At 34.4% G+C, this 17,168-nt stretch overlaps 1 protein-coding gene across 3 annotated transcripts in view; it reads left to right on the top strand.

Annotated features, from left to right (window-relative positions):
* The window catches only part of APAF1 (apoptotic peptidase activating factor 1), a 30,893-nt gene that overhangs the window by 8,487 nt on the left and 5,238 nt on the right, over window positions 1–17,168 (top strand). For all 3 annotated transcript variants that reach the window (XM_086885854.1, XM_086885855.1, XM_086885856.1), the window contains 17 exons: window positions 356–594; window positions 1,136–1,303; window positions 2,125–2,256; window positions 4,271–4,384; window positions 4,933–5,111; window positions 6,111–6,237; window positions 8,166–8,291; window positions 8,867–8,998; window positions 9,660–9,785; window positions 10,841–11,002; window positions 11,270–11,398; window positions 12,129–12,254; window positions 13,178–13,297; window positions 13,907–14,032; window positions 14,383–14,508; window positions 15,948–16,067; window positions 16,393–16,518. In XM_086885854.1, coding sequence (XP_086741980.1) covers window positions 356–594; window positions 1,136–1,303; window positions 2,125–2,256; window positions 4,271–4,384; window positions 4,933–5,111; window positions 6,111–6,237; window positions 8,166–8,291; window positions 8,867–8,998; window positions 9,660–9,785; window positions 10,841–11,002; window positions 11,270–11,398; window positions 12,129–12,254; window positions 13,178–13,297; window positions 13,907–14,032; window positions 14,383–14,508; window positions 15,948–16,067; window positions 16,393–16,518 — 2,378 coding nt within the window. The remainder of the gene's footprint in view (window positions 1–355; window positions 595–1,135; window positions 1,304–2,124; window positions 2,257–4,270; window positions 4,385–4,932; window positions 5,112–6,110; window positions 6,238–8,165; window positions 8,292–8,866; window positions 8,999–9,659; window positions 9,786–10,840; window positions 11,003–11,269; window positions 11,399–12,128; window positions 12,255–13,177; window positions 13,298–13,906; window positions 14,033–14,382; window positions 14,509–15,947; window positions 16,068–16,392; window positions 16,519–17,168) is intronic.

Raw genomic sequence — 17,168 nt, 5'->3', positions numbered from 1 at the left:
TTTCTTCTATATTTTGACTTAAAAATAGAGAAGAGAACATCCTTTAATACTCTATATGTTAAGTAAAATACAAGCTCTTGTTAAATATTTTGGGTTTTTTTTAAGCTTAGCAGAAGTCTCATGTTTTTGGTTAGTTTATTTATATAATATATATAATATAAAAATATAATATATATATATATAATATTTATCATTAATTTGTCATTTATTTGTCTATTAATTATTTTGTCTCTTCTCCACACCTCAAGAATTTAATCAGTGTATTTGGAATATTACCTGTTTCAGTCACATGACCATCAGCTGTTGGATTGTGTTCCTTGATGACCTCTAAATTTGATTTCATCTTTTCCTTCAGGTTCTCCTCTTGTGATATCCTTGATAGGTGCGTTACTACGAGACTTCCCTAGCCGCTGGGAGTACTATCTCAGGCAGCTGCAGAATAAGCAGTTTAAAAGAATAAGAAAATCTTCCTCTTATGATTACGAAGCCCTTGATGAAGCAATGTCCATAAGTGTTGAGCAACTGGATGACAATTACAAAGACTACTATAAAGACCTCTCTGTCCTCCCAAAAGATGTTAAAGTACCTACTAAGGTAATAAAAGCAGTGCAAAAATATTTTGATTTTTAGTGAGATGCAAACAACAACCTTAAAGAATTCTCAATATTTATAATTGTTATGTATAACTTCTATGGTATGTAACCTAAAAGTAATTGCTAGATTGGGTAGATTTGTTCCATTATTGCATCATGCCTTGTATTGCTAGTAGTGAAACTAAAATAATCATAACTCAATCAACATATTCATATTATTTAAGTATAATCTGCGTTCTGTATATTGTTCTTTAATTAGATTGTAATTGAGCTCACTGAAAGCTTGAAAACTGTTATATGGAATTTGTCTCCTTTTATGGTCACCATAAATCAGCACAAATAGACAAAAGATAGGTTAACTTTTAATATCTGTCCTGTAGCTTGGTATGAAGGAGTTGATAAGTTACTGATTACCCTTTGTGTCTGTATTTGTTAGTATGCATTTTGTTGACAGTTAATTGGTAACATTTATAATATTCATACAAATAACACTACAACCTGGTTCTGATTCTCTTCTCTGTGAATGTATAAATATTTTTTAGGTTCTCTGTATTCTTTGGGATATGGAAACTGAAGAGGTTGAAGATATACTACAGGAATTTGTTAACAAATCACTGTTGTTCTGTGATCGGAATGGGAAGTCATTCCATTATTATTTACATGATCTTCAGCTTGACTTTCTCACAGAGAAGAATCGCAACCAGCTTCAGGTTGGTATCACCTGATACTTACATGCAATGTTACTCTCCAAAGCTGTGCATTTTTCAGAAAATTTTGCTTTGTTTAATGGTACCCTGAGTAGCTTCATAACATAGGTCCAAATTAAATTTAACCTAAGGCTGTCTAATTAAAAATATTTATTTTCAACTTGAAACTGTGGAGGGATTTCTTGACAGTTCCATCCGCAGCTTAGAGACTGAACTGAGAGAAGACTCCATAAACATAATTTTCCTATCAGATGTTTCCAGCAGGAGATGTAATGTTCCACTGTTGATTCCAAAGATATCAAGGACCTACCAGAATAGGAAACAACTTCTTTAATGCGGATAAATGCTTTTTGCTCCCTTTTTTTTCAGTTTAAGGCAGTACTTTCAGGAAGATGGGCTCAATTTCAGTTCTGAAGGACAAGGCAGAAAGAGTAGATATGAAGAAAAGGCAAGTTTTTTGTCTTCCTTTAGATCTAGATATGTAAGGATACTTTTGTTGTTGTTGTTGGCTACCCACATTTAAGATGAAGAGAGATTTGGTAGCTAATCTCAGTCTGAGAAGCAGGGTTAGCAGCTTGCTCTTCTGTCTTTTAATGTACAGAGAATGTTTCTGGAGAAGTCTTTAGCAGTAAATTAGGTTAGGTGTACAACTTTGGAAGGTAAGCTTTGTTTCACTCATTAATGTATTACAATTAAGAAATAATATTATTCCTCTGTGCTATTTACAATGTAATAACACTACTACTACTACTACTACTACTACTACTACTGCTAGTAATAATACTTCCTCAATGCCAAAAGTGTGTTTTTCTTCACTTTTGCAGGAGCTACATAAAAACATAGTAAATCAGTACAAGAAATACTACAAGCTTAATACACCTGTTCTGTCTCAAGAGGATTGCATGTATTGGTATAACTTCCTAGCATATCACATGGCAGGTGCCAAAATGCAGCAGGTGGGTTCTGACAGGTGTCCTTTACTTCCCTTTTACCCACTCTTACCTCTGCTTTTCCCTCCAGGCCTTTTCCCAGTTGACTTTGCCTCCCCTTGACTTTGACTTTAACTTGACTTTAGTCCTGTTGGGTAAACACTCAACCTACAGTCTTTAGGAGGTCCCCTGATAATCCCTGTCCTTTACAAAAACTACTTTATTTCTTCCCTTTGTGTCTTATCTTTTCAACCAGTTCTTGAGAAGATTTCCTGTTTAAGACCATTATAGCTTGTGTTTTTCTTTCCCTTTTTTAGAAGCTTTAATAAGAAGTCTTCTCTAAAACTTTTTGGAAACCAAAGCTTTCTTTATTTTTTAATAATACAAGTTATTTAATATTAATTTAATTATATTAATTATTATTATATAGATTATATATAATATATTCTGCATATATTATATAATTATTATATACATTATAATATGATATTAATTTAATTAATAATACAGATAGTTTTAATCAGAGCATTTTATCAGTTAGTTAGTTTTTTATCTTCAGAAGTCTTGTTAGCTTTTTCCTCTTATGTCGTACAGATTTGTGTGTAAAAATTGATTATCTGATTTCAATAGCAAAAACCCCCCATTAAGAGTTGGTCAAGTCTCTTGTTTCCAGGACTGTCTTGGCACCTTAAAAAAATTGCTGTCATTTTTGCCAACTACTCTTCTTTAGATACTGAGCTAGTATAATATGCAAATCATGCAGCAAGGTTAATAATTGGTAGTTTCACTTGAATTTGAGTTTCAAATGTCTTGAATAGCATTTGGTCCTGGTTGTTAATTTGTTTATTTCACATGTGCGCAAACCTTTTCATTTGATCTTCTTTCAAGATGGTTCATCTGACTCATCATATAATATACTTCATGGATTTATCTCTTATAGGAACCTTCATAATTAATGTTGGCTACAAGTCTAGGTGTTTTGGATTATATTTATTTCATTATTTTAGTATCTTTAGTTTCAGTGTGTTGTGAAAATGTTTCATTAGCAGCCTTTCTAAGTTTTGTAGAATTAGCTTCTCAAAAGTCTTTAGCCTGGCTCATTGTGACTATGTGCTTCCTAGAGTTTATATTCTGTGTATCACTTATTTTTCATTGTTTAGAATTGATTTCTACTTCTTGGAAGGTTAATAAAGCTAGGAGGTATTCATTTTCTTAGTTTAATGATGATAATCTTTTAATCCTTGTGGTATTTATTGATTTTTGAACTGGAATATGCTTTGCACCTGTGCAGTGTTGTTGATAAGTAGTTTTTCTAGGGGAGGTCTAAAGAAAACGGTGGAGCAATATTTGTAAAAGATGGTCATCTAACTAATAGGGATAAAGTTCAATGCATTTTTTTGCCTGAATCTTTAATAATATTGTCAGACCTTGTCTTCCCAGCCCCCTGGTTTGGAGAACCATGAGTGTGGGAACACGGACTTTTCATTTGTGGAGACAAATGTGAAATTGTAAGGGACTGGCTGGATCAGTTGAATGTTCACAAGTCCATAGGCCTGATATGATACAGCCCAGAGCACTGAAGGAATCCAAGGATGTTATGTCAGGACTCCCTTGATCATTTACCGATGGTTTGAGGAGTTTCAGCATCTCTTAGGAAGATCAACAATCATTGATCTTCCAGTGATCTTTGATAGATCTTTGACCTAGCAGTGGTCTTTGCTAGACTGGACTAGGAGAAGCTTTTTCAGAGTTGAAAAAACAGGTCTCATGTGCTGCAGAAGTTAAGATTTGCTCTGTACCTCCATCTCCTGTAGCTGTATCAAAGAACAGTTTAAAATAACAAACTTAGCCTTCTGTACACCGAATTTTTAGAACTGAACGGTTAAGATACTGGAAACAGGAAATTGCCCAAGTTTTCAACAAGAGACAGTTGTACCAAAGTGTATTAAATACCTAATCTATTTCCTATGTTTTCTTTTTCCCACTAAGTAAATTCTGTTGTGAAATTTACACTATGAACTTAAATTTGTATTTCTTTTAGGAGCTCCATGATCTTATGTTTTCTTTGGATTGGATTAAAGCTAAAACAGAATTGGTAGGGCCTGCTCATCTGATTCATGAATATGTAGAATATAGTTCAATCCTGGATCAAAAGGTATGATACTGAAAGGTAAATGATCAGTTGGTTCCAAATACAATTTTCTATTTTGTAATTGCGTTTTGTTGGATGTATGTATGTGGCAGGTATATAGAAAGCTTTAAAAAAACAAAGCATGAAACCAATATTACATTGAACTTTAACTTGGAGAAGATAGAAATTAAAGAAACTCAGTTTTCTGTTTGTTTTAACTTCAGTGTGTAAGTAGTTGGCCAGGGAACTTCATAACTATAGTGATCAATACCTAGTTGGGGGTACATAAGGTACTCTGCTTTTGAGGGGGTGTAGAATTATGTTGACTACTTGGAATAGTCTTTGATACTTCACACTGCTTATTGAATAAATCACTATTGCTAATATTCTTTATTTGAAAAATAAGGATATTATGCTTTCTGAATAGGATAATGAAATATTTCAATCTATTGTATGTATTTGCTAGTATAACTTCATAGAAAAATAGAGCTCAGGGCTTCTGTAAGAATATTTCCATATGGAAATAAACCCCAAGATAAATCTATGTTATCAAATGTCTGCTCTGTTTTTAGGATAGCACAGTGCGTGAGAATTTCCAGGAATTTCTGTCTTTAAATGGGCACCTCCTTGGACGGCAGCCGTTTCCTGACATCATTCAGCTGGGTCTTTGTCAGCCAGAGACGTCAGAGGTGTATCAACAGGCCAAGCTGCATGCCCAAAGGGAAACAGGAACATTTTATTTAGAGTGGATGTAAGTAGCTGCAGTCCATCTGCTGATACGCTGATCCCTGGAACAAGGAAATAATTAAAAGTACAATTAAATACCATGTATGGCAATAAAAGTATCTTTGTAAGAACTGCTGGGGTTTTTTTCTGAGGAAAGAAGGTGTAATAATTTTCAAGAACTTGTGGGAGAACTCTGGATATGTAAGGCAACAACATAGTAATAATTACATAAAAATAAATTGAGTAATATATTTACTTCTGTATTAAATTATTATTCTTTTTAAATAACAATGCAAAGATGAATACATGATACTTTGAATCTTCTTTAAATAATTTTATTTCACAGTTAGAATTGTTAGAGTATGTTTTTAGGTATTAAAGTCAACCATGACTTTGTGCTAACTTGCAAAGTTTTATGAAGTATCAAGATGGGAAATTGTAATCTCCCATTTCTTTTTTCAAATTTCTCTCTTGAAATTTCTCTAATTGAAACAGTTCTTTGCTGTTATTTTATTTTTGGAAGTTGTTTAAGGAAAAAGCATACAGATCTACACATTTTCCCAGCCTTGTCCAATAGTTGGTTGACCACATAACTCTCTGATTCTGTTTGATATTTCTCTTTTGATGTCTTCTCTTGTCATGAAAATTAAGGAAATTTGTGAAGATCTGTGCAAATTTACAAATGTTTTTTAATATGCTTGAAAAGGAAGAGTTCTCCTGCATGAGAACAAGAATTCTCAGGAAAAAGTTTATATTTGGAAATAGCAATTTCAGATCATAAAAATTTTATCTTTCTTAGTCTCTAAGCTGTAACTGTTGGAACACAATATAAACCTCTTGAGTGAATGTTGGAATTTGTGTTTCCTTTATTAGTTCAGCATGAGGGCTGAGAGGTGAGGTGTAGTGGGTTGGTTATTTGTTTATAAAGCTTGCTGCTCAAGATGTGTGAAAAAGTGTTAATCTTCTTAGAGGTGATTTTGAATAACACAAAGGCACTCATCTAAATCATTGTCTTATCCTGTAGAAATAAAAAATCCTTGAAAAATCTCTACCGCCTGGTTGTTCGTCCACACAGAGATGCAGTTTACCATGCCTGCTTTTCTAAGGATAGACAAAGAATAGCATCATGTGGAGCTGATAAAACACTTCAGGTGAGACACCAGTGCGTGAGTCAATGGAGATGCTGTGTACCATTTCAAAAACATTTGTTAAACAGTCCTGTCACTTTTCTTTTGTTGCTATGTGGAAATACTTGGATCTAGATCATAGTTGGAGACAAATGATTGAAAAGGATGTTATTATTGCATAAACCTCAAGTTGTGTGTTCAGAATAGACTGGTGTGATTTTAGGTTTGTACCCTCACTGCCCTAATGAGATGATATGAAAAAGGACACAGCCCAGCAATGGACCCTAGCTTATTTAATATTTACTTACAAAAAATATTATTTCCATTCACAGTAGACCTTCTACAGCAGTGAGGAGCAGTAAGATGTTTTAGGTATAGCTTTACTATTTATTTATATGGGATGGTAGTGGACATTATGCCATTTTGGTGTTTGATTAGTGAAATGCCTTAATGCAAAAGAAATATATCTGTGGAGAAAGCGCCTGAAGCTGAGGACAGTATTAAATTGGATACAGGCCCAAAGTGCTTAGAAAGCAGATCAGAAGAGACAGAGAGGAACGTGACTAATATAAATTTGCCAGCAGTCTGCCTGGAGGGGAGTCAGCCAGCTCTCAAGAAAACTAGCAATCAGCCAGCCAGTAACCTGGTAAAGTACCCATATTCCAGACAGCCAAAGGTAAGGGAAAAGAACAACTTTGCTGCAAACCTTTGGTGTTGTTTTGGATGCTTGAGAAGTTGAGTACTAAGTTGCTGTTCATTTGGCTACATACTGTGTTGTTACTGGGCTTTTTATTTGCTTATTTTATTTGCTGGCCTATACAGTATTATGGACATGGCATCCACTTAGGAGATACCTGGTGGATGTACTCATGCTGTGCTGCACTTGCTGTGCTGGGCTTCTGTACTGAATGGCCTCATTATTGACACTGCAGATTGCTTATTTTTCTTCATTTTACACCCAAAATAACCTGTGGATTGCAATTGCATTTAAACTAAACTTTCATTGAAGAAACAATAGGAAAATTAGCCATAATCCTTTTTTCATTTTTTAACTTTGAGCTTATTCATGTTTTTTCTAATTATGGCTTAAGCTTTTCTGTTTTCAAGGCTACTTTAAAAAATGATTCCTAGATTAGGGACAGATATAGATATTCTGTAGAATTTACAATGTGAAGGTTGATTTCTTGTTACTTCAGTACTTATGTTCTTATTTGAACAAATACCAGCCGTTTAATTGTCATTGTTTTTTTTTGTTCAATTAAAAAAAAACAAACTGAAAAGCACTGTAAAGAACACCTTGTGATTTGTTATAATAATCAAGAATATGTAAGCTATGATGGAAAGGAAGACCTGATTTCCAGTGCCTGCCCACCCCACATTGAAAAGTTAACTGTAAAGTTAAATCCTCAGAATTTGAGTAAATTCATTAATATAATAATGCACTTTTCCCCAACTGTCCTTTCATTGCCCACACCTAACTTAGGACTGAAATGTGTGACAATTTTCCTCTCAATTTTTTCCCTATTATTTTTGGTGTTTCATTCCTCCATTCATCAGTTCTGTTGAAATTCTTACTTTAGATGTATGGGTATCCCATACATATAAAACTGGAATTTATAGTTTTAAGAATATCTTAAATTTTGTTAATAGATTGTGTTTTTCAGTTACTGTTAAAATCTACTGTGAAAGGGCATGGCTCTTGGTTTAAAGAGTGAGGGTAGAACAGAAGTATTTCATAAAATCAGTTTTCACTAATTCTCTCTCCTGCAGTTTCTATCATCCTTACAGAATTTTATAATTACGTTATTGTCTCTGAAATTTAATGCTTTCAAAAATCAACCCATTTTTTTAATAGTTTACATAAAGAGAGCTATTTGAGATGATAAAAGAAACTTATTGATGTGTTTTAAACTTGTCTGCAAGTTAAAAGGTTTTACTGTTCTTTGGTTTAGGTGTTTAAAGCAGAAAGTGGAGAGAGACTTCTGGAGATAAACGCCCACGATGATGAAATACTCTGTTGCGCTTTTTCTGCAGATGGTGAATTTGTAGCAACTTGTTCAAGTGATAAAAAAGTCAAGGTGAGGGAATGAGGAAAAGAAGATTCTTTATTCCAAGCCCATAATTGAATTTCTGTTTAACTAACTCAGCACAGATTCTTGAAACTAAAGTGTTTTAAACTGTCTTAAATATTATGTGGATTATTTAATAATTCAATAAAACAGAAAAGTCCCACTTGTTGCACAAAATAAGATTTAATGTTGACATCTTCCATGCAGAATTAACTACTTATTTTATTTGTATTATCAGATGTTTCTTTTTAACTAGAACATAATGTGGGATTAATCTATCCATAATTCTTTATTTAACGCTTCTTTTCTGTTACCTGTGAAATAGTTGGGATTATTAATTCCTCATTATAGTAGCAAAATCTTGTTGGAATTCCACAATTTATCAGATTCTGATCTGAATTATGATCTTTCCCTTCATAATGTCTTCTTTTTAAAAATGTATCATCTTTCTCCTCAAAATATTTTTGAGGTATTATTAGAAATGTTTTAGGACTTTATCTGTACTCCAGCATAGTTTCCATATTTTTAAAGACAATTACTTTAAATATATTTAAAAGTCTTTTTCATCTTTCAATTCTGCCTAGGTCTGGAATTCAAGAACAGGCCAGTGTAGGTGTGTATACGAAGAACACTCCGAGCAGGTCAACTGCTGCCAGTTCAATAACAAAAGTGGTCAGTACCTTCTGGCCACCTGCTCCAGTGACACTTTCATCAAAGTAAGTGGAAAAGGTTGAGATTGTTCTCATGCTGCTTGTCATAACAGGGTAGTTGTTGATGTAGAAATATATCTAAACACTGTAAAGTGATGGTTTTTTTAACGAGCCTGGTAGAAGAGACATGGCAACAGATGAAGAGCATTGACTGCAGCTCTGTTTCAGCAAGGCAGAATAGAAGGGTTTGTACTCAGCAAAGGAGAATGGGTAGGTCCTCTGTTGGTAGGGCATGAAGGTGAGGGCTTTGGCCTGATGATATTCTGAGTGTTCAAGACTAACAAGATACTTAATATTTGTTAAAGTGTGTAAGCTACATAATTCTAATTTAGGAAATTGAAAAGGAATGAGGCAAGACAAAGCTTTTTTCTCAGACTGAGGAAACTTTCAGTAATTTTATGCTGGTCAGTGGCTTTGTCTGCACTGTATAGAAAGTTTTGACTAGATTTATGTAATTCAGATGTTAATAGTTTTCATGCATCTTACCAGATAGAGGTAATTTGTAGGGTAGCCTGGGGCATAGCATCCAGTCCATGAGCATGTGGGTAAAACTAAGAAAAAATAAGTGGTGTTTTGGTTTCCTGTGCATGATTTTGAGAAGAGCATTAATGATCTGTTTTTGAATAATTCATGAATATGATGATATTTATGTTTATTTCTCATACAGATTTGGGATTTAAATAAAAAATACTGTAGAAATACGATGATAGGTCATGAAAATTCTGTCAATCACTGCAGATTTTCACCAGATGATGAATATGTTGCTAGCTGTTCGACCGATGGAACAGTAAAGGTATATATAGTATGTTTTTAAATCTCTTTGTTTTGATGATGAATGGGCAGGTTTTGCATCAAATGCAAAATATGTATAAGAAAATTTCGTATCTGCATGACCAGCTTTAATGAATTGAAACAGTTGATTATTTGTCCCATTTGTAATGCAAAATTTTGAAATGGCTTGTCCAGTACCAGGAAAAATAGTTGACTGCTTGTAGTTGTACATTAATTCTAACCTAACCCCATTTTGAATATTTTTCCCCCTAATGTACTTTGTTAAGAAAACTTGAGTGGGGAGAAAAAATTGTTTGACCAGAAATAGTAGTAAGTTTTTAGGTTAATTGGAAGTTTTGTCATCTCTGAAAATGAATCATCAGGAGACATAAAAACTAAAAGCCATTTCCATGTGCTGTTTTTTTTATATGCACTAGAAGAAAACTGAGAGGTTTGTGTTTTTTGGAGAGTGTAAATATTATTTTTATTGCCTTAAGTTACAACAGAATTATGCTATTTCAGAATTGCAATTCTTACAACACTGTTATGTTCCTGTGTAGTTGATAAATCAGAAAAGAAGGATTGCTGTAGCTGCTGAGAATAAGGAAAACTGTGGTGAAGGGGACAGAAATGTTCCCTAGATTTTTTGCAGGTTCCTCAATGAAATTGAGGCACAAAGCTATATGTATACCAGATTTGTCATGGTGCGTAGCTTGTTTATAGTGTTGCAGGGCAGGTATTACCTTTGGATTTAAGCTTTTTTAAGTAGAAGTTGAGGCAGCATTGTAGCTGGAATGATAAGAGGGAAAAACCCCAAGGAGGGTTCTGCTACAGGATAATTCTCTTTGTGGTTTGTTTTTATTTCTTAATTTTTTTTCTCCATTTTTTTTTTTTAAATGTATAAATCATTTGAACTTGTGAATATTCTAATGCTGTTTATTGATGGGGGAAAGTAACAAGGGGCTTTTGTATTTTATTATCTGCCCTTTTTTCTTAAGAAGCAGTTGGGAGCTCTCTCCTGTAGAATTCTGTACTTACATCAGCCAAGAGACTGTGTCTATTTCCTGTTTATTCCAGCTTTGGGAAGCACGCTCAGGAAATGAACTGAAAAGTATTGAGATAAAAGATTTCTTCAAAAATGCAGATGAGCAATCAGATGATGTGGAGGTTTTAGTAAAATGTTGCTCTTGGTCCAGAAATGGTAACATGCTTTTGGTGGTAGCCAAAAACAAGCTTTTGGTAAGTACCTCACTTCAGTAATCTTCTGGAGGTAGTGTATTACTATATAGGTAGATATTATGATTACAGATAAAATCCCAGGCTGTTAAGATCTTTCAGATAGAAGTGCCTGATTTCAAGTGTGTCTAAGTAAAAATATGTGGTCAACAAAGTTGTGCCTAAGAGAAATACTTTCTGAATTCAGGAATGTACAGTGGTCAGCATATAAGCTGTTTGTCAATAGTGAAGTCATTAAACAGGGTTTCTACTGTAATTATGTGTTCACAGCTTTTTGATATCAGCACCTGTGGTTTGTTAACTCAAGTCATTGTCAGCCATCACAGCACAATCCAATACTGTGACTTCTGTCCTGGGGATGAGTTAGTAGCAGTTGCTTTGTCTCACTGCTCTGTTGAGGTAAGTGTCTGCAATATACCATGGAAGACTACTTGCAATTTAAAATATTACATTTGTTCTGATAATTTCTTGTATTCAGTAATAAAACAAATGAAGCTATTTTTAGCAGGCTTTTGATGTGCTCCATTCTTTTTAATTTTCTTCTCAAATTTAAAATACCAGCTGGGAAAAATGTTTTAAAGTTACATGGTCATTTTGGACAATGGAACCCACATTTATCTAAAACTAGACTAGTCTACTAAGACAGTCTAAAGCTGCTCTTGTCACTCTTAGGAGTATTTCTTAACTCAGACCAAACCCTCTCTCCTTCTGTGTGCTGGTACTTAAGAAGGAAGGGAACATCTAGAACAACTTTGAGGCTAGTATGGCTAGAGGAGATGTGTACAAATAGCAAGCTTGGGGTTGGGGTTGGTTTGGGCTTTTTTGTTGTTGTTGTTTTTGGGGTATTTTGGTTTTCAATCTGTATGGTCAAGTAGAACTTGTATTTTCTTTTTACTGTTTTTTTTTTTTTTTTTCCTGTATCTTTTAAAATCATGGCAGCCAAAGAGGCTGTTGATCCATTTCCCTGACCGTTGAAATGTCAAAACCAGGCACAGTTCCTGTTACATTTGATTTCAGAATAAGAATTAAGAAAATATTAGAAGACATAGTAATTAAGTGTACTTGCACTGTATTCACTGTAAATGCAATCTAAATCCATTTCAGTTTTTCTTTCATATTTTTATTGTAGCTATGGAATATTAAGTCTTTATCAAAAGTGGCATATTGCAGAGGACACATGAGCTGGGTTCACTGTGTGACATTTTCACCAGACGGATCTTTATTTCTGACTTCATCTGATGACCAGACAATACGCGTAAGATAACTTTAGTTTTTTGAAATATCTGAATTTAGATAGGTATTGTTAAGTAACTCATTTAAGAAATTGTTTATTGTAAAACCATCTATCATATAAAAGATATAAAAATATAGTTATGTATGTTGTAAATTTATATGTAAGTCAATATAAATTTAAATATTTTTTATAAAATAATTTACATATACAGTAAAATGTGCTGGCTTTTTTGCTTTATTTACTGTTTATCTAAATTTCCTTTATATCTTTATGAATTTTTGAAGTCTGGTGGTACTTTAAGAGTAATTATAACATTCTTTTTTTACATTTTATCTGAATTGGGAATTTTGAAGGTTTTTGAGGATTCTAGTAGAATTGATATGTTTCATTGTTAGATATATTTGCCTGTTAATATTTAGGATAGATTTCTGTAATTGTAATGTCTCATTAAAACCTGTAAAAATAAAACTATATCTTTCCAAGGTAACCTTTTTCTTTCTCCCAAGTTAACACATACATTCTTGAAATTTTGAAAGCAATTGAAATATAGAAATCTGTATTTCATATTTTTTTGTAATTGGATTTTAATGCTGCTCTTTGGATTAGAAATCTTTGGATGTTACAGCTATGACTCTAAACACAGGGGAGTCTTGTATTCAGCCTGAACAAAAAAGTTCTATTTCATCTGTTAAAAACACAATAGTAATTGCACAACTTTCCCTAGTATCAAAACCAGCAGAAGCATCATTTTCATTGTTTCAAAAAGTCAGTGTTACTTGCAAGTTTATAATAGCAAGTCTGTAACTTGCAAGTTTATAACAGTTTATAACACGTGGTTTACAGGTACCGTTACTCAGCAAGTTTTTCTTGTTTGTCTTGTTTCAAGTTTGTCTTGTTCTTTAATAAAGATAACATTAGTAATCAAATACTGTGTTCTTCAACAGATCTGGGAAACAAAGAAGGTGTGCAAGTCTTCTGATGCTGTGCTGAAAAGTGAACTAGATGTTGTATTTCACAATGGTGAAGTGATGATTTTAGCCATCTACAATCAGAAGAATTTACAAGTAAGATGTATTTATCAATATTTTGGTACGACTGAATGTTACCTGTAAATCTCAGTAGAAAACTGAGGAAGCACTGAAAGAACCTCTTGTTCTTGGCTTTCAAGAGTTGAATCTGTAGCAGATGACTCAATGTATGATAACATTTTTGCATCTAGAAACTGTGCCTAGTCTAATAAGTGAAAAAATGGGGTTTGAGGAGAAATTCCTACATTGATGTTGAAACTGAGTCTGGACGCAGAGGACCAGAACTCTCATCCTTTCATGATGGGGGTCTGTGGGCCCTCCAAGTGGCTCAGGTGTGCACAGCAAAGTGTAATGTGCAGCACCTATAGAAATGGTGTTACACAGCAAATTATGCAATGCTTCAAAGCTCTGTGTAACAGCTGAATGAATCATCTCAAACTGGGGCAGTGAGAGGTGTGAGCCCAGATTTGTGCTAAAGGAAATAGTGGCTACACTCTTAGTAATGTGGGCCCTGCCACACCCAAGTGCTTCATGAAAGTAACTCATAATTTAAAGTTCATAACTGTTCCCTTTGGCATCTCAGCTCTGTATTGTAATTTATTTAAGTTTAAATTTTAAAATATTGTATTTATTCCTATTTTACAGCTTATCAATGGAAATACAGACAATGTTATCATGCAGACAGCAGCCCAAGAGTCTCCCATTTCCTGCTGTTGCTTAAGTGAAGATCTTAAATTTGCAGCTTTTGGGCAGGAGAATGGAACAATAAAGGTATTAGATCCTAAATCCGATTTTAAAAATAGTAGGAAATCACTCTTCTTTATGTGTTTTCTTTTTACATAAATATTACTTGGATGACTTCATACAATAATATTCTTCAATACAGTAATTAAATTCACATGAGTGATGTCTAAATTAAAATAACTTAAAGGTAATGCTAATAATCTAGCTCTGAATTTCATTTTACCATACTAAGCCGATAGCTGAATTATTGGTTGTTCCAATCCAGTAACTTAAAATCATGTATTTACAATCTCATGTTATTTAAAAAAGAATTTGCAAGTTCTTGTTTTCCCCAAGTTTGCCAAATAAATGCAATTATTACATTCTTCATTGTAAAGGTACTACAGTTGTCAGATGGGAAAGTTCTGAAGTCCTGGGAGGCCTACAGGACATCGGTGCAGCATTGTCGATTTACACCTGATTGTCAGACTCTCATCTCAAGTGCTCATGATTCAGTTATACAGGTTTGGGCAACATTTGAAAAGATAATGCTGTAACTTACTTAAAATAAAGGTCTTTTATACTGTACATAATGTAAACTCAGTGAAGGACTACTGTATTCTGTATTGCTCCATCCAGGAGCAAGGGACTGTAGAAAGCGTGGCCTTTATTTATGACTTCTGTGATAATGACTATTACAAATTTTCTATTTTTACTGCTGTGGATGACAGAAAGGCTTTGAGAAGAGGAAAAGAAACATTAGCTGTCAAACGAGGTGACTTAGCAGCTCTGAAATGAGGGTTTGGGATGCTGTAGGTCTGTCAGTGTGCTTGCTTCCACTGTCTTGGGGAATGATGTAAAAAATCTCTGAGCGGGCTGGTGTGCCCACCTGTCCAGTGCAGTGCTGAAAACCAGCTAGAGAGAGGCTGCACTAATGTGGGCTAGAATGGTGAAGCTCTGCCTCTCAGCAAGGTAGGTTTGCTCCGGTGTGCGTTCTGGTGTGTCTGTGTTAGCAGTATCCACCTCAGGGCCACAGTTCCGCAGTAAAGATCCGTGTCTCAGGTTGAGCTGGCTGAGCCCTGGTTTGCCCTACAGGGCACTTCAGAGTGCTGACAGGATCCCTAAGCACTTGGTCCAGCTGCTCAGGAGCCTTCAGCCCACACAGCCAAACCTGGAGTTTGAATAAAACCTCCAAAGCGCTCCTGGGTGCTGACCTTGGCATCCTTCTCCTGGCTCTGGCATGGGAAGTGTTTCTGCTGGTCCTGAGCTCCCTCTGGTGGGCAGCGCCTCGCTCAAAGCCCCGCGACTGTCACCTTCTGTCACCTGCACACACGGCTTTCTGTTCTCCCTGCTGCAGGAAACCTGCTCCTTTGAAAGCTACTCAATCACTGCTGCTCAAAATAAATTGATGCTTAATAGCTTCTGTAGAAAAAAAATTACACTTAATTCATTTTGCAGTGAATAGTTGAATTAAAAGTAGAAGTGTCATTTTGTTATAAAAAGGCAAAGGAAAATGGCAGTTCATTAAAAATGCCCTTTAAAAATACAAAGAAATCTAATTTAAGTAAGAAAAACATGAGGCCTGCCAGGTGAAATAAATCTATATGTTGTAATGATCAAAGGTTTAAAACCCCAAACTACTGAGGTGCCTGAAAGTTATTGGTTTGCTTTTTTTATTATTTTTTTTAAATTACCAGTGAATTTTAAGTATCAAATTCACTTTGCAAATGGAATGATATCTGTATTATGGGGAGCTCTGTCATAAGCTGACTATTATATACTATGGCACCCTCAATCTTCAGCATCTCCATTATGGATCACTTCAATATCTAACATTTTAATTAATCACCGCCACCATAAGAATTTGTTATTAATCCTATTACTTAAAAATAAAAAGTTAGTATATGCTTCTTATGTTTGCTGTTTCACTTTTTTAAAAAATGTATTTGATTTTTATGATTAGGTATGGAATTGGCAGTTGAGTGAATGTGTGTTTCTGAGAGGGCACAAGGAAGCAATCAAGGATTTCAGACTTCTGGAAGATTCAAAACTTCTCTCTTGGTCATTCGATGGAACCGTTAAGGTGAGTAGAAGGCTGTGAACTGAGAAATCACATCAAACACGTTTGACTGTCTCTTGTAACATTTGGTATTTCCTGCGTTTTGTGTGGGCACACATTTTGCTGAATCAATTGCAAAGTGTAAGCTGACTTTTCAGACAAAATTTTGGATTTCCCATTTTCAGTAAGATCTACACTGTTGTATTTTACCTATACCAGTGAGTATAACAAAATGTTGGCCACATTAGAACTATCTAGCTGAGTTTTATCCCTTATATGATGTCGTGTAAGTGTTTTAACCTTTTTACTATGTTAAAAAAGTAACAGTTTTTTTCTGTATACGTGGTAGGTTTGGAATGTCACTACTGGAAATCCAGAAAAAGATTTTGCATGTCACGGAGGTGCTGTTCTTTCCTGTGCTGTTTCACCCGATGGTAGTAAATTTTCATCTGCTTCTGCTGACAAAACTGCAAAGGTTGGTTACCTTTTGTACAGAGATAAAAGTGATGCCTTATTTGCCCTGAAAAGTAATCTGTATTTTTCATTTTGAGGTAACTAGTGATTATTCAAGTTATCCTGTTGTAATTCTAGTTTTAAATTTCCTGTATCCATCAATGTGTTTCTAAAGCTGTTGCAGTCATTCGCAATTGATCTTGGATATAACTTAAGCCCAGTGGCTTCTGTACAAATAAAATGCATGTTTAGTGCACAGCTTTGTGCAGAACACTTTGTTTGTTTCTCTGTAGCAGTTTGTTGATAGCCTAACATTCTTAATTTGTAAAGTTAAGAAAAATTTCCAAGACTTCCAGTGAAGTTTCTGTTCATAGGTTCAGAAGGCAGGTGCAGAAAGTGAACTGATGCTGCCCCAATATTTTTTTCCTAAAGAATTACATTAGATTTCTAAAATATAATTTTCAAGTGATTGATGAATCCTATTTCTATGAACACCTTTAAACTTTCTTGTAAATATATAGGTTTCATTAAAATTTATAGTCTAAGGAAAGATACATACAGTCAGTTCAGTAATTCGTAGCAAGTGCATTCTTGTGTGATTCAGGTAATAAAAAAGAAAACCAGACTCTACAGTATAACACATTTACATAAATTCACATACAAATATGCATA

The sequence above is a fragment of the Cyanistes caeruleus genome, chromosome 4 (assembly GCF_971803275.1).
Source record: "Cyanistes caeruleus chromosome 4, bCyaCae1.hap1.1, whole genome shotgun sequence".
Taxonomy (NCBI): Eukaryota; Metazoa; Chordata; class Aves; order Passeriformes; family Paridae; genus Cyanistes; species Cyanistes caeruleus.
This window is presented reverse-complemented; position numbering and strand designations above follow the sequence as displayed.